This window comes from Entelurus aequoreus, linkage group LG02, assembly GCF_033978785.1.
Source record: "Entelurus aequoreus isolate RoL-2023_Sb linkage group LG02, RoL_Eaeq_v1.1, whole genome shotgun sequence".
NCBI classification, from domain to species: Eukaryota; Metazoa; Chordata; class Actinopteri; order Syngnathiformes; family Syngnathidae; genus Entelurus; species Entelurus aequoreus.
In genome coordinates, this window is record NC_084732.1 from 11,542,205 (window position 1) to 11,566,469 (window position 24,265).

Here is a 24,265-nt window from a genome sequence, read left to right on the forward strand (position 1 = left end):
GACGCCCAGAGCGTACGACTTCAGGTCCGGACTCACCGTCCTGGAAGAAAGAATCGTCCGGAATTAGCGCCTGTGGCTCATTAGCATTAGCATGAACAATAATTAACATTAGCAATCATTAGCATTAACATTAATTCACATTAGCATCAGCGATAATTAGCATGAACAATAATTAACATTAGCAATCATTAGCATTAACATTAATTCACATTAGCATTAATTAGCATTAGCATTAGTTAACATTGTAATAATTAGGAATAACAATAAATAACATTAACAATAATTAGCATTAGCAATACTTAGCATTGGCACTCGTTAGCATGAGCAAACATTACTCCTATTTAATTACATTTTTACTGTAATTAATATAATGGTGCACACGCTTTGTAGTGTCATTTTTTTCCAACCAATATTTTTTAAACTATTGTGTTTTTATTTATTCCTTTTATTTTTTAGTATTTAAAATAAATAAATACAATTAAATAAATATACTATTATTTTTCAACAAAAATTTCGCACAGGAAGTGAACAAAACTTAAATGACATTAACAATAATTAGCATTAGCAATAATTAGCATCGGCACTCATTAGCATGAGCAAATATTAGCATGAATTAGCATTAGCACTAATTAGCATGAGCAATAATTAGCATTAATTAGCATTAACATAATTTTTTCATTAGCATTAATTAAAATTGACAATAATTAGAATTAACACATTTTACATTTACAATAATTAGCATAATTATACAACAAATAAATACAAATAAATAAATATACTAATGTTTTTCAACAAAAAGTTCGCACAGGAAGTGAACAAAACTTAAATGACAAAATGTAACAAAATAAAATACTTATCTTTATAAACTTATCTTTCATCTTTAAACACATAAATATATATTTTAATGTAATTGTAATTAGACTTTTCAATAATTTATCCATTTTTATTTTTTCTTCTCTTTTATGTCATCACAATTTTTTTTACTCCTATTTAATTCAATTTATTATTTAATTAATATAATGGTGCACACGCTTTATAGTGCCATTTTTTTCCAACCAATATTTTTTAAACTATTGTGTTTTTATTCATTCGTTTTATTTTTTTTGTACTTAAAATAAATAAATAAATACAAATAAATTAATATACTATTGTTTTTAAACAACAATTTCACACAGGAAATGAACAAAACTTAAATGATAAAATGTAAGAAAATAAAATACATATCTTTCATCTTTAAACGCATAAATATATATTTTAATGTAATTGTAATTAGACTTTTCAGTCATTTATCAATGTGTATTATTTTACTCCTATTTAATTTAATCTTTAAATTAATTAATATAATGGTGCACACGCTTTATAGTGTCATTTTTTTCCAACCAATATTTTTTTTAAACTATCTTGTTTTTATTTATTCGTTTTATTTTTTTTGTATTTAAAATACATAAATACAAATAAATAAATATACTATTGTTTTTCAACAACAATTTCGCACAGGAAGTGAACAAATATTAAATGACAAAATGTAAGAAAATAAAATACTTATCTTTCATCTTTAAACACATAAATATATATTTTAATGTAATTGTAATTAGACTTTTCAGTCATTTATCCATTTATTTTTTTTCTTCTCTTTTAATGTCATCACAATTTTTTTTACTCCTATTTAATTACATTTTTAATTTAATTAATATAATGGTGCACACGCTTTATAGTGTCATTTTTTTCCAACCAATATTTTTTTTAAACTATTGTGTTTTTATTTATTCGTTTTATTTTATTTTTGTATTTAAAATAAATAAATATACTATTGTTTTTCAACAGCAATTTCGCACAGGAAGTGAACAAAACTTAAATGATAAAATGTAAGAAAATAAAATACTTATCTTTCATCATTAAACACATAAATATATATTTTAATGTAATTGTAATTAGACTTTTCAATCATTTATCAATTTTTTTTCTTCTCTTTTAATGTCATCACCATTTTGTTTAATTTAATTTAATTTAATTTAATTTAATTTAATTTAATTTAATTTAATTTCCCTGCGTCAATGAGACGTGACTCATGTTGTACATGTGCCCCGCTAAACAGCTCCCTCTAGCGGCGGTTATGCGAGCTGCAGGCGTCAGACCTGATGAGGATGATGACGGAGGGCGTCTGCGCCATGGCGCCGATCATGCTGCACAGGCAGATGACGCACAGGAAGGTGAGGAAGGCCTGCTGGCAGCCGGGACTCGGACATTTCCCCGGTAGAGCCACCGCCTCGTCGCCGGTGGCGGAGACGCACGCGCATCCGGTCAGGTTCTGCGCAGACAGAAAAGGTGTGTTTGTTCTACGCAGACAAAAAAGGTGTGTTTGTTTGGCGCAGACAAAAAAGGTGTCTTTGTTTGGCGCCCTCTGGTGGCCCGCGCCGACGTTTCCACTCACCGCTTTGGTGCATCCGGCGAAGCAGGCGGAGAGGTAAGTGACGCCGTTGGCGCCGCACACCGGACTGACGGACGCCGTGTAGCAGTTGCAGCTGCTGATGCACGGAGACTCCGGACGCTGCCACGAGCGCAGAGTCCTGCGTGGACATCGTGTCAATATAACATGACATAACATGACATGACATGACATGACATGACATAACATAACATAACATGACATAACATGACATAACATAACATAACATAACATAACATAACATAACCCAAACAAGTCACAAGTTTTACTTATTAACAAATAATTCCTGATTTAGGGTATTGTTTTTTAATTTTATTTTTAATTTTATTTAAATTTTTTTGTTTTTTTATTTGAAATTTTTATTCTTTAAAAATTTTTTTTTATTGTTTTAATTTTTGTAAATTTAATTTATTATTAGTATTTTTTTTTTTCATAACATAACATAACATGACATGACATGACATGACATAACATAACATAACATAACATAACATAACATAACATAACATAACATAACATAACATAACATAACATAACAACATAACATAACATAGCATAATAACATAACATAACATAACCTAAACAAGTCACAAGTTTTACTTATTAACAAATAATTCCTGATTTAGGGTATTGTTTTTTTATTTTATTTTTTATTTTATTTTAATTTTTTTGTTTTTTTATTTGAAATTTTTATTCTTTAAAAAATTTTTTTTATTGTTTTAATTTTTGTAAATTTAATTTATTATTAGTATTATTATTTTTTTCATAACATGACATGACATGACATAGCATAACATGACATAACATAACATAACATAACATAACATAACCCAAACAAGTCACAAGTTTTACGTATTAACAAATAATTTCTGATTTAGGGTATTGTTTTTTTATTTTATTTTTTATTTTATTTTAATTTTTTTGTTTTTTTATTTGAAAATTTTATTCTCTAAAATTTTTTTTTAATTGTTTTAATGTTTGTAAATTTAATTTATTATTAGTATTATTATTTTTTTCATAACATAACATAGCATGACATGACATGACATGACATGACATAACATAACATAACATTACATAACCCAAACAAGTCACAAGTTTTACTTATTAACAAATAATTCCTGATTTAGGGTATTGTTTTTTTATTTTATTTTTTGTTTTATTTTAATTTTTTTGTTTTTTTATTCGAAATTTTTATTCTTTAAAAATTTTTTTTTATTGTTTTAATTTTTGTAAATTTAATTTATTATTAGTATTTTTTTTTTTTTTACTTCGGGGATTGTTTGTTTATTTGTTGAAGAACAACATGACGACACAGTGGATGCACTACTGAGCAGCCGCCAGCAGAGGGCGACATTTCCCCTCTGACGAGACAGGCTGCTGGAGGAGCGCTGCGTAAACAGGAAGTAGTTTGGGGATTCTGAATCGAGGAGTCGATCGAATATTATGCTCCAACGCAGAACATTTTTTCTACATAAATGTCGATTTATGAAAGTAAAACCTACATTTTCTAATTGGCTTAGTCATTTAAAATCAAAATCAAAAGCCCTTCAATTGATTTAGTTATTGCGGAAATTTTAAGTGATTTAGATAAGCCTTTTTTGTCTGTTTGAATTTTTGTACTTTATTCTATTTTTTTATTATTATTTATTGTTTTTATTTTTGTATTCTATTTGTTAAATTGTTGAGATTTGTTGAAAGTGCCTCGTTTTTATGTACATTGAGAATAAAAAAAAAAAAAGTTGATCAAATGATTGATTTTTGAGGACTCTAAAGCGCCTCTCCGCGATAATTAAAATGAATTATTAAAGTTACACTGAACAGAAAGCAATTTAAAAGTTACAACAACATTTGGCTTCAATAATAATTCAACTAAAATCGCATTATTCACGAAAAATGTATACATGTTAAAATTATAATTGTAATTCATAAGTCTTTACAAAAATCACCGAAAAATGAATTTACCTATATATATTTTATTTATTTATTTCAATAATCAGGAAATTCATAATTGAGAAAAAATGCACTGGCCTCTATTGTTATTTAATATTATGATTACCAGCAATTTTTTACATTTGGATTAAATAGATGACATAACTGTATATAAAAAAATCAGATGCCCGCATGTTCTATTTCTAATAATACATATATTGTATGTACATTTACCATAAAAATACAGTTACATTATTCAAATTATCAGGAATTGTTTATTTTTGACTGATTGGACAGCATAACTAAAAAAAAAAAGAAAATAAATTGCAGTCTCTATTTTTACTGTACAAGTAAAAAAAAAAGTTTTTTTTATTATTGTTGTACTGTAAACAGTATCAGGAGTTTTAGGAATATTGTTTTTATTATTTTTTAAAGAATTAAATGACACATTTTAGATGTAAATCCCATTTAAATATACTATTAATTACCTTGCAAGTAAAATGAAAAAATATCAAACATGTTTTGGCCTCGATTCTTGTACTGTAAACAGTTTTGGGATTACCAAGACTTTTTGCATTTAGATGGCAAATAGAACCCCAATTATTATTATTTTTTTTAATTAGACTATTTTTGACTTAAAAGTAAAAAAAGAAAAAGAGAAACAATTGTGTATTGGCCTCTATTATGGTACTGTGAAAAGTATTGGGATTTTCAAAATGAATCTAATCTTAAACAGAAATACAGAATTTTTTAAACTATTATTTTTTAACTATTATTTGCCTTAAAAGTTAAACAAAAGAGAAACATTTATTTGTCTGTATTATTTTACACTAAACAGTACTGGGAATATCAGGAATATTTTTTTAATTATTTTAAATAATTAGATGAAGAATCCAACTATTATTTGTTTTAATTTATCATTCATTATTTATAAAAAAAATGTAATTTATTTTTACTATTTTTGCCTTAAAATTAAAAAAATAATAATAGAAAAAATTATTTGTCTGTATTATTTTACATTAAACAGTACTGGGAATATCAGAAATATTTTTAATTATTTTAAATAATTAGATGAAGAATACAACTATTATTTGTTTTAATTTATCATTCATTGAGGGAACTCTCCTGAAAGAATCAATAAAGTACTATCTATCTATCCATCTATCTATCTATCTATCTATCTATCTATCTATCTATCTATCTATCTATCTATCTATCTATCTATCTATCTATCTATCTATCTATCTATCTATCTATCTATCTATCTATTATTTATAAAAAAATTATTTTTTTTCTTTTACTATATTTGCTTTAAAAGTAAAAAAATAATAATAGAAAAATGTATCATCATTGAATATGGTTCACTAAACAGTATTGGGATCAGTTATATTTGTATTTATTTTAATCAATTGGTTGACCCATTTTAAACACAAACCTAATTTGGAAAAATGCATTGGCCTCTATTATTGTACTGTAAATAATAATATTATTATTATTAACAATGATAATGAATAAAGTGACATAGTGGTATTGGGGGTTTCAGAATTGAAAAAAATATTGAATTAATTAGATGACAAATTTAAAACAGAAGTTAATTAAAAAATGTTTTTGTTTTAAAAGTTAAAAAAAAAAAAAAAAGAGAAAAATGCACTGTAAACAGTATTGGGCTTTTTAGCAATATTTGCATTTTAAATGAATTTAAAAAATTTTTTTTTTTTTACTATTTTTACCTTTAAAAGTATAAAAGATTAGAGAAACTGTGATTCTACGTTATGTTAAAAATGTCACGGAGTGCCCCTCCCCCCGTCCTCACTCGTTGCTGTAGGCGACGGTCACCCCGGCAACCGGGCCGGTGTCGCAGCCCAGGAAGAGGAAGGAGACGTAGCAGGCGGTGGACACCAGGTTGACCATCATGGCCATCCTCACGGCTCCCAGGGCCGACAGGTTGAGCTTCTTGACCAGCAGCCCGCCCAGGAAGATGCCCAGACACGCGCACGGGATGGCCGTCATTCCTGCACGCACACAAACAAATAGTGGACCACCCGTACCTGCGAAGGAGGCGGGAAGGAGGCCGGAGCCCCGCCTACCTAGCAGCTGATTGGCCGAGGAGGTGGTGAGGTTGAACTGCTGCTCCAGGTATTTGCCCAGGAAGGCGGCGAAGCCGGCCACCACGGCGATCTCCATGCAGGCGGCCAGCGTGATGCAGCTGAACACCGGGTTGGACAGCAGGTGGCGGGTGACCCGGGGGATGACTGCGGGATGACAGGTGTCAGTTTGAGGGCCAAAGATGTGAGTGTGCGGCGCTCACCTCTCAGGTGCTGGCACACGGACAGGCCGCTGTTGATGTCGAAGCCGTGGACGCCCCTGGAGGCCTGGTAGTCCAGGCTGAGGGGCGAGGGCAACATGGCCTGCTCGCTCTCGCCGTCCAGAACCTGCTGGTCCAGGGCCTGAGGGAAGCCGAACATGAAGAGGGCCGACAGGAAGAGTAAGGCACCGCACAGGAGGAAGCCCCCCCACCACGCCCCGATCCAGCGAGGGTCTTCTGGGGTGATGTCCAGCGTACCTTCAACACAACATACCACCATGTCACTTTATTATTATTATTATTCATGACATATTACAATGTCTCTTTATTCATTATTATCATCATTATTATTATTATTAATATTAATATTACCAGTATTTATGTATTATTATTATTATCATTAATAAAAATATTATTACCATCATTATTATTCAATGTCACTTTATTTATTATTATTATTATTATTTATGAGATTGCTACTCTTATTACAATGTCGCTTTATTCATTATTATCATCATTATTATTATTAATATTAATATTACTAGTATTTATGTATTATTATTATTAATTTATGTATTATTATTAATTAATTTCAGGCTCTTATTTCTACTTTATCTATGTTTCTGTTTTATCTAGTGTGTGTCATGATTCATTTCTATTTTAATTTTTTATTATATATTCTTACTTTGTATTTTTATTTTTAATACTTTATAGCACTTTGAGATTTTAACAAATGTAAAGTGCGTAACAAATGCAATTCATTATTATTATTATTATTATTAATAATAATATTATTACCATCATTATTATTCAATGTCACTTTATTTATTATTATTATTATTTATGAGACTGCTACTCCTATTACAATGTCTCTTTATTCATTATTAGCATTATTATTATTATTACAATTAATATTACTAGTATTTATGTATTATTATTATTAATAATAATATTATTACCATCATTATTATTCAATGTCACTTTATTAATTATTATTATTATTATTATTATTATTATTATTATTTATGAGATTACTACTCTTATTGCAATGTCTCTTTATTCATCCATCCATCCATTTACTACCGCTTGTCCCTTTTGGGGTCATTCATTCATTGTTATTATTATTATTATTATTATTATTATTATTATATTATTATTATTTTTATTATTAACAATAATATTATTACATCATTATTATTCAATGTCACTTTGTTCATTATTATTATTATTTATGAGATTGCTACTCTTATTACAATGTCTCTTTATTCATCGTTATTATTATTATCATTATTTTTATTATTATTAATTATTAATAATATTATTATCACATCATTATTCAATGTCACTTTATTAATTATTATTATTATTATTAGTAGTAGTATTGTTATACAATGTTTCTTTATTCATTATTATTATTATTATTAACTTTATTATTATTATTACTATTAATATTACTATTATTATTATTATAGTTTTTTCCAATGTCACTTTTTCTTTATTATTATTATTGTGATTATTATTATTATTAATATTAACATTACTATTATTATTATTATTAATAATATTATTATTATTATTATTTACTAGATTGCTACTCTTGTTACAATGTCACTTTATTCATTCTTATTCTTATTATTATCACTATTTGTATTAGCATTATTATTTACTATATTGCTACTCTTATTACAATAATTATTCATTATTATTAATAATATTATTAGTATTTAGAGCACTATTTTTATTACGATATCACTTTTTAAAATTAAATTATTATCATCATTATTATAATTTATTAGATTGCTAGTCCTATTACAATTTTATTAGTTATTTATTGATTGCTACTTTTATTACAATGTCACTTTATTCATTATTATTTTTAATATGATCACTATTTTATTATTATTATTATTATTTATTATATTGTTATTCTTATTACAATGTCACTTTATTCATCATTATTATTATTATTTATTAGATTGCTATTTTCATTATGATGTCACATGATTTATTAATATTAATATTTATTAATGTTATTGTTATTAACTATTGTATTACGATGTCACAGATCAGCAATTATATTATTACTAGACTTCATCAAAGTACTGTACTTGTGTACTACCAAGTACTGTACTTGTGTGTACTACATTCTACTTCATCAAAGTACTGTATTGTGTGTACTACATTCTACTTCACCCAAGTACTGTACTTAATTTTTACATATTTATTCCTATTTGATTCTTATTTACTTTTTAAACTAGTGTTAGGCTTAGGGTTAGGTTTAGGGTTGGAGTTGGGGTTAGGGTTAGGGTTAGGGTTGGGGTTAGGGTTAGGCATAAAGAAAAAGAGTTGGTTAGGGCTAGGGTTGGGTTTAGGTTTGGGGTTAGGGTTAGGGTTAGGTTTAAGGTTGGGGTTAGGGTTATGGTTAGGTATTAAGAAAAAGGGTTGGTTAGGGTTAGGGTTAGGGTTAGGTGTTGGGGGGTTAGGGTTAGGGTTAGGGTCACGTTTAGGGTTGGGGTTAGGGTTAGGGTTAGAGTTAGGGTTAGAGTTAGGGTTAGGGTTAAAGGTCTTTTACCTTTAATATTATTATTATTATTATTAACAATTTACTTTCTATCCTTAACTATTCATATTTTTTATTACTTAAAGCACATGCTTTATAGTGTCATTTTTTCCCAACCAATATTTTTTGGTTGGGAAAAAAATAAATAAATAAATAAAAATAAAATAAATAAAAATAAATAAAAAATAAAATAAATAAATAAATAAATAAATAAATAAATAAATAAATAAATAAATAAATATACTATTATTTTTCAACAATAATTTAGCATAGGAAGTGAACAAGACTTAAATGACAAAATGTAAGAAAATAAAATACTATTGAAATCTAATCTATTATCATTATATTCACTCTAAAGGCCTTAGTGGGTTAGGGTTAGGGTTAGGGTTAGGGTTAGGCATAAAGGAAAATAGTTGGTTAGGGTTAGGTTTAGGGTTAGGGTTAGGGCTAGGGTCAGGGTTAGGGTAAGGGCTAGGGCTAGGGTTGGGGTTGGGGTTGGGGTTAGGGTTAGATTTGGGTTTAGGGTTCAAAGGTCTTTTACCTTTAATATTATTATTATTATTCTTAACCATTTACTTTTTATCCTTAACTATTCATATTTTTTATTACTTTAAGCACATGCTTTATAGTGTCATTTTTTCCCAACCAATATTTTTTAAACTATTGTGTTTTTATGTATTAATTTTATTTATTAAAAATAAAATAAAAAAAGTTTGTATTCAAAATAAATAAATACAAATAAATAAATAAATAAATATACTATTATTTTTCAACAATAATTTTGCACAGGAAGTGAACAAGACTTAAATGACAAAATGTAAGAAAATAAAATACTATTAAAATCTAATCTATTATCATTATATTCACTCTAAAGGCCTTAGTGGGTTAGGGTTAGGGTTAGGTTTGGGGTTAGGGTTAGGCATAAAGAAAATAGTTGGTTAGGGTTAGGGCTAGGGTTAGGGTTAGGGCTAGGGTTAGGGCTAGGGTTAGGGTTGGGGTTGGGGTTAGGGTTAGGGCTAGGGTTAGGGTTAGGGCTAGGGTTAGGGTTGGGGTTAGGGTTAGGGCTATGGTTAGGTTTATGGTAAGGATTTAGGGTTAGGGTTAGGGTTAGGCATAAAGAAAAAGTGTTGGTTAGGGCTAGGGTTAGGGTTAGGGTTGGGGTTGGGGTTAGGGTTAAAGGTATTTTACCTAGGGTTTACATATTATTATTATTATTATTAACAATTTACTTTCTATCCTTAACTATTCATATTTTTTATTACTTTAAGCACATGCTTTATGGTGTCATTTTTCCCAACCAATATTTTTTAAACTATTGTGTTTGTATGTGTTCATTTTATTTAATAAAAAAAAAAAAAAAAAAAAAAAAGTTTGTATTAAAAATAAATAAATAAATACAAATAAATAAATAAATATACTATTATTTTTCAACAATAATTTAGCATAGGAAGTGAACAAGACTTAAATGACAAAATATAAGAAAATAAAATACTATTGAAATCTAATCTTTTATCATTATATTAACCTCTAAAGGCCTTGGTGGGTTAGGGTTAGGGTTAGGGGTTAGGGGTAAGGATTAGGGTTAGGGTTAGGGTTAAGGTTAGGCATAAAGAAAAAGAGTTGGTTAGGGTCAGGGTTAGGGTTGGGGTTAGGGTTAGGGCTAAGGTTATGGTTAGGGTTAGGGTTAGGGTTAGGGTTAGGGCTAGAATTAGGGTTAGGGTTAGAGTTACAGTTAGTTAGGGTTAGGGTTAGGGTTAAAGGTCTTTTACCTTTAATATTATTATTATTATTATTATTAACAATTTACTTTCTATCCTTAACTATTCATATTTTTTATTACTTAAAACACATGCTTTAAAGTGTCATTTTTTCCCAAACAATATTTTTTAAACTATTGTGTTTTTAGTATTCATTTTATTTAATTCAAATAAAAAAATAAAAAATTGTATTTAAAATTAATAAACACAAATGAATAAATAAATAATCGAATAAATAAATAAATATACTAATATTTTTCAACAATAATTTTGCATAGGAAGTGAACAAGACTTAAATGACAAAATGTAAGAAAATAAAATACTATTGAAATCTAATCTATTATCATTATATTAACCTCTAAAGGCCTTAGTGGGTTAGGGTTAGGGTTAGGGTTAGGGTTATGGTTAGGGTTTAGGGGTAAGGGTTAGGGTTAAGGTTAGGCATAAAGAAAAAGAGTTGGTTAGGGTTAGGGTTAGGGTTGGGGTTAGGGTTAGGGCTAAGGTTATGGTTATGGTTAGGGTTAGGGTTAGGGTTAGGGTTAGAATTAGGGTTAGGGTTAGAGTTACAGTTAGAGTTAGGGTTAGGGTTAGGGTTAAAGGTCTTTTACCTTTAATATTATTATTATTATTATTATTATTAACAATTTACTTTCTATCCTTAACTATTCATATTTGTTATTACTTAAAACACATACTTTATAGTGTCATTTTTTCCCAAACAATATTTTTTAAACTATTGTGTTTTTAGTATTCATTTTATTTAATTAAAATAAAAAATAAAAAATTGTATCTAAAATTAATAAAAACAAATGAATAAATAAATAATCGAATAAATAAATAAATAAATATACTAATATTTTTCAACAATAATTTTGCATAGTAAGTGAACAAGACTTAAATGACAAAATGTAAGAAAATAAAATACTATTGACATTTAATCTATTATCATTATATTAACTCTAAAGGCCTTAGTGGCCACATGCGTGGACAGCACCTTTTAGCTCCTATTTCCAAAATGGTGTACACTACTGAATTGGGGTCTTATGGCCACTTATGTGGACACTTATACTGCCATCTGGTGGTGTCAGAAGAGTATAACATACAATGGAACTTAGGAAAAAAAAGTGTAAAAATAAGAATTAGCATGTCACTAAACAGGAAGTACACGTTTGTGTACTTATGGACTAAGTACATCATATCAAAATATGATTCTTAGTTTTTATTCTAATTAGAGTCCAATAAGCCCAAATAGCAAAGAGAAATAAAAAAAGCATGTAAACAAACAGCTTGGGCCTTAAGAGGTTAATAAATGATAGATATGATATTAATAATAATAATAATAATATTAATTAATTATATTAATAATGAATGAAATAAATGATGTATATATGATATTAATAATAATAATAATAATATTAATTAATGATATTAATAATGAATTAAATGAATGATAGATATGATATTAATAATAATAATAATAATAATAATAATTAATTATATTAATAATGAATGAAATTAATGATGGATATGATATTAATAATAATAATAATAATAATAATAATGAATGATATTTATAATGACTTTGCTCAAACTGGCATGTCTTCCTTCAAGGATGATGAGAAGTGAGGAAGAGGAGGAGAGTGAACTCACTGGTGTCGATGAAGAAGGCGTCCACGTAGACTTTGGTACACACGGAGCCTAAGATGAAGCCACAGGCCGGTCCGAACACTAACGTGGAAAATAAAATCCCTGCAAGAGAGAGAGAGGAGGCCACTTGAAACACTACACTTGTCTGACAGCAGAGGGCGCCACTCAAACAACTAGTGACCTGCATCATTTAAAGTGGCCCACCACATCATTTAAAGTGACCCAGCACACCCTTTCATGTGGCCCAGCACATCATTTAACCTGGCCCAGCACATCATTTAAATTGACCCAGCACACCCTTTCATGTGGCCCAGCACATCATTTAAAGTTGCCCACCACATCATTTAAAGTGACCCAGCACACCCTTTCATGTGGCCCAGCACATCATTTAAAATGACCCTGCACATCATTCAATGTGGCCCAGCACATCATTTCATGTGGCCCAGCACATCATTTCATGTGGCCCAGCACGTTATTTAAAATGGTCCACCACATCATTTAATGTTGCCCACCACACCATTTAATGTTGCCCAGCACAGCATTTAATGTGGCCCAGCACATCATTTAAAGTGGCCCACCACCTCATTTAATGTTGCCCACCACATCATTTAATGTGACCCAGCACACCCTTTAATGTTGCCCAGTACATCATTTAAATTGGCCCAGCACACCCTTTAATGTGGCCTAGCACATCATTTAATGTGGCCCGGCACATCATTTAATGTGGCCCGGCACATGGCCCAGCACATCATTTAAAGTGGCCTAGCACACCCTTTCATGTGGCCCAGCACATCATTTAATGTGGCCCACCACACCATTTAATGTATTCCAGCACATAATTTAAAGTGGCCCAGCACACCATTTAACATAGCCCAGCACATCATTTAAATTGGCCCAGCACATCATTTAAAGTGGCCCACCACACCATTTAATGTATTCCAGCACATAATTTAATGAGGCCCAGCACACCATTTAACATAGCCCAGAACATCATTTTAAATGGCCCAGCACATCATTTAATTTGGCCCAGCACATCATTTATGTGGCCCAGCACATAATTTAATTTGGCCCACCACACCATTTAATGTATCCCAGCACATCATTTAAAGTGGCCCAGCACATCATTTAAAGTGGCCCAGCACATCATTTATGTGGCCCAGCACATCATTTAAAGTGGCCCACCACACCATTTAATGTATTCCAGCACATCATTTAAAGTGGCCCAGCACATCATTTAACGTAGCCCAACACATCATTTAAACTGGCCCAGCACATCATTTAATGTGACCCACCACACCATTTAATGAATTCCAGCACATAATTTAATTCTGGCCCAGCACATCATTTAAAGTGGCCCAGCACACCCTTTCATGTGGCCCAGCACATCATTTAAAGTGGCCCACCACACCATTTAATGTATTCCAGCACATAATTTAAAGTGGACCAGCACACCCTTTCAAGTGGCCCAGCATGTTATTTAATGTGGCCCAGCATACCCTTACAGGTGGCCAAGCACATCATTTAAAGCGGCCCAGCACTCCATTTTGCCAGAAAAAAATAGTCCATGCATATTTTGTAAGTGACATATTTAAGAATGCAGCCAAAATATTAAGATGCAGTTAAATCACTTTCTAAAAATGAAAATAGAAATTAATATTTTGATCTTCTGATTTCCCATCAGTCGTTCATCACAATGAACACATGACATCATCCTCACATTGTAACTTATTTTTACAGCATTTATTACACTTTTACCTCCATAAAAGCGTGTTGTCATGTACAGTAACACTGCAGATGTGTGTACAGTGTTGTCATGTACAGTAACACTGCAGACGTGTGTACAGTGTTGTCATGTACAGTAACACTGCAGATGTCCGTGTACAGTGTTGTCATGTACAGTAACACTGCACACGTGTGTACAGTGTTGTCATGTACAGTAACACTGCAGATGTGTGTACAGTGTTGTCATGTACAGTAACACTGCAGATGTGTGTACAGTGTTGTCATGTACAGTAACACTGCAGACGTGTGTACAGTGTTGTCATGTACAGTAACACTGCAGATGTGTGTACAGTGTTGTCATGTACAGTAACACTGCAGATGTGTGTACAGTGTTGTCATGTACAGTAACACTGCAGACGTGTGTACAGTGTTGTCATGTACAGTAACACTGCAGATGTGTGTACAGTGTTGTCATGTACAGTAACACTGCAGATGTGTGTACAGTGTTGTCATGTACAGTAACACTGCAGACGTGTGTACAGTGTTGTCATGTACAGTAACACTGCAGATGTCCGTGTACAGTGTTGTCATGTACAGTAACACTGCAGACATGTGTACAGTGTTGTCACGTACAGTAACACTGCAGATGTCCGTGTACAGTGTTGTCATGTACGGTAACACTGCAGACATGTGTACAGTGTTGTCATGTACAGTAACACTGCAGATGTCCGTGTACAGTGTTGTCATGTACAGTAACACTGCAGACGTGTGTACAGTGTTGTCATGTACAGTAACACTGCAGATGTGTGTACAGTGTTGTCATGTACAGTAACACTGCAGACGTGTGTACAGTGTTGTCATGTACAGTAACACTGCAGACGTGTGTACAGTGTTGTCATGTACAGTAACACTGCAGATGTCCGTGTACAGTGTTGTCATGTACAGTAACACTGCAGATGTGTGTACAGTGTTGTCATGTACAGTAACACTGCAGATGTGTGTACAGTGTTGTCATGTACAGTAACACTGCAGATGTGTGTACAGTGTTGTCATGTACAGTAACACTGCAGATGTGTGTACAGTGTTGTCATGTACAGTAACACTGCAGATGTGTGTACAGTGTTGTCATGTACAGTAACACTGCAGATGTGTGTACAGTGTTGTCATGTACAGTAACACTGCAGATGTCCGTGTACAGTGTTGTCATGTACAGTAACACTGCAGATGTCCGATGCTCCTCTCACTTATTGATCCCACGCCACATATTTCCTGCAGCTGATAAATAATCAAACAGGAAGTGGTGCAACATGGCGGCCGCTAAGTGGACAAGAAGAACCACAAACATCACACTCACACCCTTTGTGTACTGACTGACACTCTAGTACTTCATGTAGTACTTTGTAGTACTGCCATGTGGATGCCACTCTAGTACTTCATGTAGTACTTTGTAGTACTGCCATGTGGATGCCACTCTAGTATTTCATGTAGTACTTTGTAGTACTGCCATGTGGATGCCACTCTAGTATTTCATGTAGTACTTTGTAGTACCGCCATGTGGATGCTACTCTAGTATTTCATGTAGTACTTTGTAGTACTGCCATGTGGATGCCACTCTAGTATTTCATGTAGTACTTTGTAGTACTGCCATGTGGATGCCACTCTAGTATTTCATGTAGTACTTTGTAGTACTGCCATGTGGATGCCACTCTAGTATTTCATGTAGTACTTTGTAGTACTGCCATGTGGATGCCACTCTAGTATTTCATGTAGTACTTTGTAGTACTGCCATGTGGATGCCACTCTAGTATTTCATGTAGTACTTTGTAGTACTGCCATGTGGATGCCACTCTAGTATTTCATGTAGTACTTTGTAGTACTGCCATGTGGATGCTACTCTAGTATTTCATGTAGTACTTTGTAGTACTGCCATGTGGATGCCACTCTAGTATTTCATGTAGTACTTTGTAGTACTGCCATGTGGATGCTACTCTAGTATTTCATGTAGTACTTTGTAGTACCGCCATGTGGATGCTACTCTAGTATTTCATGTAGTACTTTGTAGTACCGCCATGTGGATGCTACTCTAGTATTTCATGTAGTACTTTGTAGTACTGCCATGTGGATGCTACTCTAGTATTTCATGTAGTACTTTGTAGTACTGCCATGTGGATGCTACTCTAGTACTTCATGTAGTACTTTGTAGTACTGCCATGTGGATGCCACTCTAGTATTTCATGTAGTACTTTGTAGTACTGCCATGTGGATGCTACTCTAGTATTTCATGTAGTACTTTGTAGTACTGCCATGTGGATGCTACTCTAGTATTTCATGTAGTACTTTGTAGTACCGCCATGTGGATGCTACTCTAGTATTTAATGTAGTACTTTGTAGTACTGCCATGTGGATGCCACTCTAGTATTTCATGTAGTACTTTGTAGTACTGCCATGTGGATGCCACTCTAGTATTTCATGTAGTACTTTGTAGTACTGCCATGTGGATGCCACTCTAGTATTTCATGTAGTACTTTGTAGTACTGCCATGTGGATGCCACTCTAGTATTTCATGTAGTACTTTGTAGTACTGCCATGTGGATGCCACTCTAGTATTTCATGTAGTACTTTGTAGTACTGCCATGTGGATGCCACTCTAGTATTTCATGTAGTACTTTGTAGTACTGCCATGTGGATGCTACTCTAGTATTTCATGTAGTACTTTGTAGTACTGCCATGTGGATGCCACTCTAGTATTTCATGTAGTACTTTGTAGTACTGCCATGTGGATGCTACTCTAGTATTTCATGTAGTACTTTGTAGTACCGCCATGTGGATGCTACTCTAGTATTTCATGTAGTACTTTGTAGTACCGCCATGTGGATGCTACTCTAGTATTTCATGTAGTACTTTGTAGTACTGCCATGTGGATGCTACTCTAGTATTTCATGTAGTACTTTGTAGTACTGCCATGTGGATGCTACTCTAGTACTTCATGTAGTACTTTGTAGTACTGCCATGTGGATGCCACTCTAGTATTTCATGTAGTACTTTGTAGTAATGCCATGTGGATGCTACTCTAGTATTTCATGTAGTACTTTGTAGTACTGCCATGTGGATGCTACTCTAGTATTTCATGTAGTACTTTGTAGTACCGCCATGTGGATGCTACTCTAGTATTTAATGTAGTACTTTGTAGTACTGCCATGTGGATGCCACTCTAGTATTTCATGTAGTACTTTGTAGTACTGCCATGTGGATGCTACTCTTCAAACGTAGTATTTCATGTAGTACTTTGTAGTACTGTGCACTGGGAAGCTAGTAAACACACATTTACTTGACTTTAGCAGCGATAACATTTTAGGTCATCAATGTTATTTTATTATTATCTTTTTATTCAACAGTAAGAAAATAATAATAACTTTGTTTTGCTGTTGTTATATTTTCTAATAAAAAATAAAAAATAAATATATATATATATATATATATATATATATATATATATATATATATATATATATATATATATATATATATATATATATATATATATATATATATATATATATATATATATATATATATATATATCCATCCATCCATCCATCTTCAACCGCTTATCCGGAATCGGGTCGCGGGGACAGCAGCTCCAGCAAAGACCCCCAGACTTCCCTCTCCAGAGCAACATTTGCGACTTCCTCCTGGGGAATCCCGAAGCGTTCCCAGGCCAGAGAGGAGATGTAATCCCCCCCATCTGGTCCTTGGCCTGCCGCGGGGCCTCCTCCCAGTGGGACGTGCAACGAGGACCTCCCTAGGGAGACGCTCGTGAGGCATCCGCACGAGATGCCCGAACCACCTAAGCTGGCTCCTTTCCAAGCGAAGGAGCAGCGGCTCTACTCCGAGTCTCTCTCGGGTGACTGCACTTCTCACCCTATCTCTAAGGGAGATGCCAGCCACCCTTCTGAGGAAACTCATTTCGGCCGCTTGTATCCGCGATCTTATTCTTTCGGTCATGACCCACACTTCATGACCATAGGTGAGAGTAGGAATGTAGATAGCTCGGTAGACCGAGAGCTTTGCCTTCTGGCTCAGCTCCCGTTTCGTCACAACAGTGCGGCAGAGAGACTGCAATACTGCCCCAGCTGCTCCGATTCTCCGGCTGATTTCCTTCTCCATCTTTCCCTCACTCGTGAACAAGACCCCGAGATACTTAAACTCCTCCACCTGGGACAGAGTCCTGTCCCCTACCCGGACTGTACAAACCATCGGTTTCCTGCTGAGAACCATGGCCTCAGATTTGGAGATGCTGATCCTCATTCCAGCCGCTGAACACTCGGCTGCGAACCGATCCAGTGAGAGCTGAAGGTCACGAACCGAAGGTGCCATCAGGACCACATCATCTGCAAACAGCAGTGACGCAACCTTTAGCCCCCCGAGAAGTATACCCTCTCCGCCATGGCCACGACTCCGCCTAGAAATCCTGTCCATGAAAATCACAAACAGGATAGGTGACAGAGCGCAGCCCTGGCGGAGACCAACCCCCACTGGAAACGGATCCGACTTACATCCAAGCACCCGGACACAACTCTCGCTTTGGTTGTACAGAGATTGGATGGCCCTCAACAGGGTTCCCCTCACTCCGTACTCCCTCAGCACCTCCCACAAGATCTCCCGAGGGACGCGGTCATACGCCTTCTCCAAATCCACAAAACACATGTAGACTGGATAGGCATACTCCCAGGCCCTCTCCAGGATTCCCGCAAGCGTAAAGAGTTGGTCAGTTGTTCCACGACCAGGACGGAATCCACATTGCTCCTCTTGAATCTGAGGTTCGACTATCGGCCGGACCCTCCTTTCCAGTACCTTGGCGTAAACTTTCCCAGGGAGGCTGAGTAGTGTGATACCCCTGTAATTAGCACACACCCTCTGGTCCCCCTTTTTGAAAAGGGGAACCACCACCCCAGTCTGCCACTCCCTCGGCACTGTCCCAGACTTCCACGCAATGTTGAAAAGGCGTATCAACCAAGACAGCCCATCAACACCCAGAGCCTTCAGCATTTCTGGACGGATCTCGTCAACCCCCGGAGCTTTGCCACTGTGGAGTTGTCTAACTACCTCAGTGACTTCACTCCGAGAGATCGACGTCGATCCCCCATCATCCTCAGGCCCTGCTCCTATCAGGGAGGGTGTGTCTGATGTATTTGGGTTCAGGAGTTCCTCAAAGTGCTCTTTCCAACGCCCCACGACTTCCTCACTTGAAGTCAGCAAAGTCCCATCCTTGCCGTACACAGCTTGGATGGTTCCCTGCTTCCCCCTCCTGAGGTGCCGTATGGTCTTCCAGAACAGCTTTGGTGCCGCCCGATAGTCCTTCTCCATGGATTCCCCGAACTGCTCCCACACCCTCTGCTTAGCCTCGTCCACAGCCACGGCCGCTGCCCTTCGGGCCCGTCGGTACCTTGCAACTGCCTCCGGAGTCCCCTGGGATAACATACCCCGGTAGGACTCCTTCTTCAGTCGGACGGCTTCCCTGACCACCACTGTCCACCAGGGTGTTCGAGGGTTACCGCCCCTTGAGGCACCTAAGACCTTCTGGCCACAGCTCGCATCTGCAGCTTTAGCAATAGAGGCTTTGAACATTGCCCATTCCTGTTCAATGTCCCCAACCTCCACAGGGATGGCAGAGAAGTCCCGCCGGAGGTGGGAGTTGAAGTCCTTCCGGACAGAGGACTCCTCCAAACGTTCCCAGTTCACCCGCACTACACGCTTGGGTTTGCCAGGTCTGTCCAGAGGTTTCCCCCGCCATCTAACCCAACTCACCACCAGATGGTGATCAGTTGACAGTTCAGCCCCTCTCTTCACCCGAGTGTCCAAAACATACGGCCTCAGATCAGCTGATACGATTACAAAATCGATCATTGATCTTTGGCCTAGGGTGCTCTGGTACCAGGTACACCTATGAGCATCCTTATGCTTGAACATGGTGTTTGTTATCGCAAGTCCGTGACTAGCACAGAAGTCCAATAACAATCCACCACTCAGGTTCAGATCAGGGAGACCGTTCCTCCCAATCACGTCAGTCCAAGTATCACTGTCATTGCCCACGTGCGCGTTGAAGTCCCCCAGCAAGACTATGGAATCCCCTGCCGGCGCCCCATACAGGACCCCATGCAAGGTATCCAAGAAGGCTGAATACTCTGAACTCCTGTTTGGTGCGTATGCACAAACAACAGTCAGAGTTTTCCCCCCTCCAACCCTAAGGCGAAGGGAGGCGACCCTCTTGTCCACTGGGGTGAACTCCAACGTACAGGCACTCAGCCGGGGACTCGTGAGTATCCCCACACCCGCCTGTGCCCTCACACCCTGAGCAACTCCAGAAGTGAACAAGGTCCATCCCTTGTCCAGGAGTGTGGTTTCAGAGCCCTTGCTATGCGTAGAGGTAAGCCCCACCAGATCCAACCGGTAGCGCTCCACCTCTCGCACCAGCTCAGGCTCCTTCCCCACCAGCGTAGAGACGTTCCACGTCCCGAAAGTCAGCCTCTGCTGCCCCGAATTGGTCCGTCCGGAGCCTCCACTTTCACCGCCATCCACTTGGCAGCGCACCCGACCCCACTGGTTCCGACCGCGGGTGGTGGGCCCACGTGGCAGAGAAGATGGTGTGTCCACGTAGCTTCTTCGGGCTGTGCCCGGCCGGGCTCCGTGGCAAGCCCGGCCACCAGGCGCTCGCTGACGAGCCCTACCTCCGGGCCTAGCTCCGGAGGAGGGCCCCGGGCTTCCTCCGGGCCGGGTAACGCATCCTCTTTTAGGGTAGTTCATGGGGGGTATCGTAACCCTGATGGGGGGGGCATTCGGGTGCTACACCTTGCCCAAGGGTGACCCGGAACTATGTAAGGCAGGGGCGTTCAACTCCCTGAGGCTTAATACAAGCCCACATATATATATATATATATACCGTATATTACCAAATAGACGCCCTTGTGCAAATAGACGCCCTTGTCCTAATAGTCGCCCGGGGTCTGAGCCCATTTTGTGAATTAACAGCCTCTTCCTAATAAACGCCTATGTCCAAATAGCCGCCCATGGGCTGTTATTTGCATAATTTAGATTGAAATCATATTGATTTCATTTTCATTCAACCCAATTTATAAGCTAAAAGGAAAAGCAAAGGTGCAATAATTCTGGTCATTACGGTAACGGCAGACGTCACGTGGGGATTCTGGGTAATCAACATATTGCAATGGGTCACCGCATATAGCGTAACACACAACAAACCCACGAGGAAAAGTTTCAACATGGCAAGCAACAGTAGCAGTGAGTTGAATGAACAGGATACCGCTACACCACAACTGATGGACGGGAATACTTTAAGGGGGAAGAAGAGAAAGTTTGACTTAAAGTTCAAGCTAGCGATTGTGAAGTATGCGGAGCAGAATTCTGGTTTGGCAGCGGCCAGGCAGTTTAACGTTGACCCAAAACGTGTACGAGAATGGAAACAAAAAAAGGGAGAACTACTATCTCAGTCGATGGAAAACTGGCTCGCTTATCTGGTGGATGTAAGAAGAAAGTGAGCGACGAGCTTGATGCTAATTTGTGTCAGTGGATACATCACGTGTGTCAGTGGATACATCACGTTCGTGGACTGAACCACCGTGTGTCCCGCAAAATGATCAGCATTAAGGCAAAGGAGTTGTATGCCACCGCGAGTGACACGAGAGACACCGGGGTGGTGTTTGGTGCAACAAGTGGCTGGCTTAATCGTGTGTGTGTGTGTGTGTGTGTGTGTGTGTGTGTGTGTGTGTGTGTGTGTGTGTGTGTGTGTGTGTGTGTGTGTGTTGCAAACAGTAGCCATAGCTGGATGTTGCTTTGTGGTCTGCTACAAGGTGTGTGGGCTGACGGTGGCAGCTGATGGGAGTGAGGACCAGCTCATTTACTGCTTCAAGAAGGGACAGCCATGTCAGGCAGGCAGAGAGATGCTGTTGAGGGCTAGACAGCAGGCTGCTGCTGTGCTTCAGGAAGAGGAGAGTGATGAGGAACAGCAGTTCCTCAATGAACTTGTAATTGAAAAGGAGGATGATGATGAGGGGGGTGAGGGAGAGGAGGAGGAGGAGGATGATGAGTGGGGTTGAGTTGCATTTGGGGTTGCGTTTGCTGCAGTATTATTGTTTTGATGGTTTTATAGAGTACTTGGTACCATAATTGTATTTTTCCTGTATGCTGCTTTATTTAAAACTTGGAGTACTGTAGCCTTTATTTTATTTAAGTGACAGTATTATTGTTCTGTTTTGATGGTGTATTTTTTAATACTTGAGTACTTGGTATCATAATTTTATTTTTCCCGGTAGGCTGCTTTATTTAAAAAGTGTATTTATTTTTAGTATTGGTATTCTATTTGACAATTCTTGCAGTACTGCCATGTTGAGGCCTTGTTGATCTCTTGTCTTTTGATAGTCTTGTTTTTTTGTTTGTATGTTTACAATAGCTTTTACATTTAAAATTGTTTGTACGAAAAAAAAATACTGGACAGTAACCATTGTAACAAAATAATGGCCTGGTGCAGGCTGGTGCAAAAATAAATAAAGGCCTTGTGCAAATAACCGCCCATGTCCTAATAGCCGCCCGGGGTCCGACCCCATTTTGTAAAATAAACGCCCGGGCTACTATTTGGTAATATACGGTATATATATATATATATATATATATATATATATATATATATATATATATATATATATATATATATATATATATATATATATATATATATATATATATATATATATATTCTAATACTTCTGAGTATCGTTTACGTTCATTTCAGTTTGTCCTAAGTGTGTTGCCGTAGTCAGGAAGTAGTCTTTGCCAGGAAGCTGAATGTCTTTTGTTGAGCCCTACAAAGTGTTATTCATTTTTGTTGGATTACTATTGGATTGTTTTGTGTCATGTTTGTGTGTCCTCTCAATTGTTCTGTTGATTGCTAGTCTGGATGTTGCTGGAATTGTATTACTGTGTATTATTTTGTTGGACTACTTTTGGATTGTTTTGTGTCATGTTTGTGTGTCCTCTCAATTGCTCTGTTGATTGCTATTCTGAATGTTGCTGGAATTGTATTGTTATTGTATTATCGTGTATTATTTTGTTGGAGTACTATCGGATTGTTTTGTGTCATGTTTGTGTGTCCTCTCAATTGCTCCGATGATTGCTATTCTGAATGTTGCTGGCATTGTATTATTATTGTATTATTGTGTATTATTTTGTTGGACTATTGGATTGTTTTGTGTCATGTTTGTGTGTCCTCTCAATTGCTCTGTTGATTGCTATTCTGAATGTCGTTGGCATTGTATTGCTATTGTATTATTGTGTATTATTTTGTTGGACTATCGGATTGTTTTGTGTCATGTTTGTGTGTCCTCTCAATTGCTCTGTTGATTGCTAGTCTGAATGTTGCTGGAATTGTATTACAGTGTATTATTTTGATGAACTACTTTTGGATTGTTTTGTGTCATGTTTGTGTGTCCTCTCAATTGCGCCAATGATTGCTATTCTGAATGTTGTTGGCATTGTATTGTTATTGTATTACTGTGTATTATTTTGTTGGACTATCGGATTTTTTTGTGTCATGTTTGTGTGTCCTCTCAATTGCTTTGTTGATTGCTATTCTGAATGTTGCTGGAATTGTATTATTATTGTATTATTGTGTATTATTTTGTTGTACTACTATTGGATTGTTTTGTGTCATGTTTGTGTGTCCTCTCAATTGCTCTGTTGATTGCTATTCTGAATGTTGCTGGAATTGTATTATTATTGTATTATTGTGTATTATTTTGTTGTACTACCATTGGATTGTTTTGTGTCATGTTTGTTTGTCCTCCCAATTGCTCCGATGATTGCTATTCTGAATGTTGCAGGAA

General features: G+C 35.8%; 2 protein-coding genes across 2 annotated transcripts in view; both read right to left on the minus strand.

Annotated features, from left to right (window-relative positions):
* Positions 1-2,101: 2,101 nt before the first annotated feature.
* On the minus strand, positions 2,102-2,883 carry LOC133665389 (solute carrier organic anion transporter family member 3A1-like). The gene has a single exon (XM_062070681.1). The coding sequence runs from the start codon at positions 2,678-2,680 to the stop codon at positions 2,102-2,104; it is 579 nt and encodes a 192-aa protein (XP_061926665.1). The 5' UTR covers positions 2,681-2,883.
* Positions 2,884-6,104: 3,221 nt separating this feature from the next.
* LOC133662301 (solute carrier organic anion transporter family member 3A1-like) overlaps positions 6,105-24,265 on the minus strand; it is a 56,269-nt gene continuing 38,108 nt past the window's right edge. Inside the window, exons 3-6 of the mRNA XM_062066191.1 lie at positions 12,651-12,749; positions 6,687-6,941; positions 6,466-6,630; positions 6,105-6,390 (exon numbers count right to left, since the gene is read on the minus strand). Of these exons, the coding sequence (XP_061922175.1) occupies positions 6,188-6,390; positions 6,466-6,630; positions 6,687-6,941; positions 12,651-12,749 (722 nt within the window). The 3' untranslated portion in view covers positions 6,105-6,187. The remainder of the gene's footprint in view (positions 6,391-6,465; positions 6,631-6,686; positions 6,942-12,650; positions 12,750-24,265) is intronic.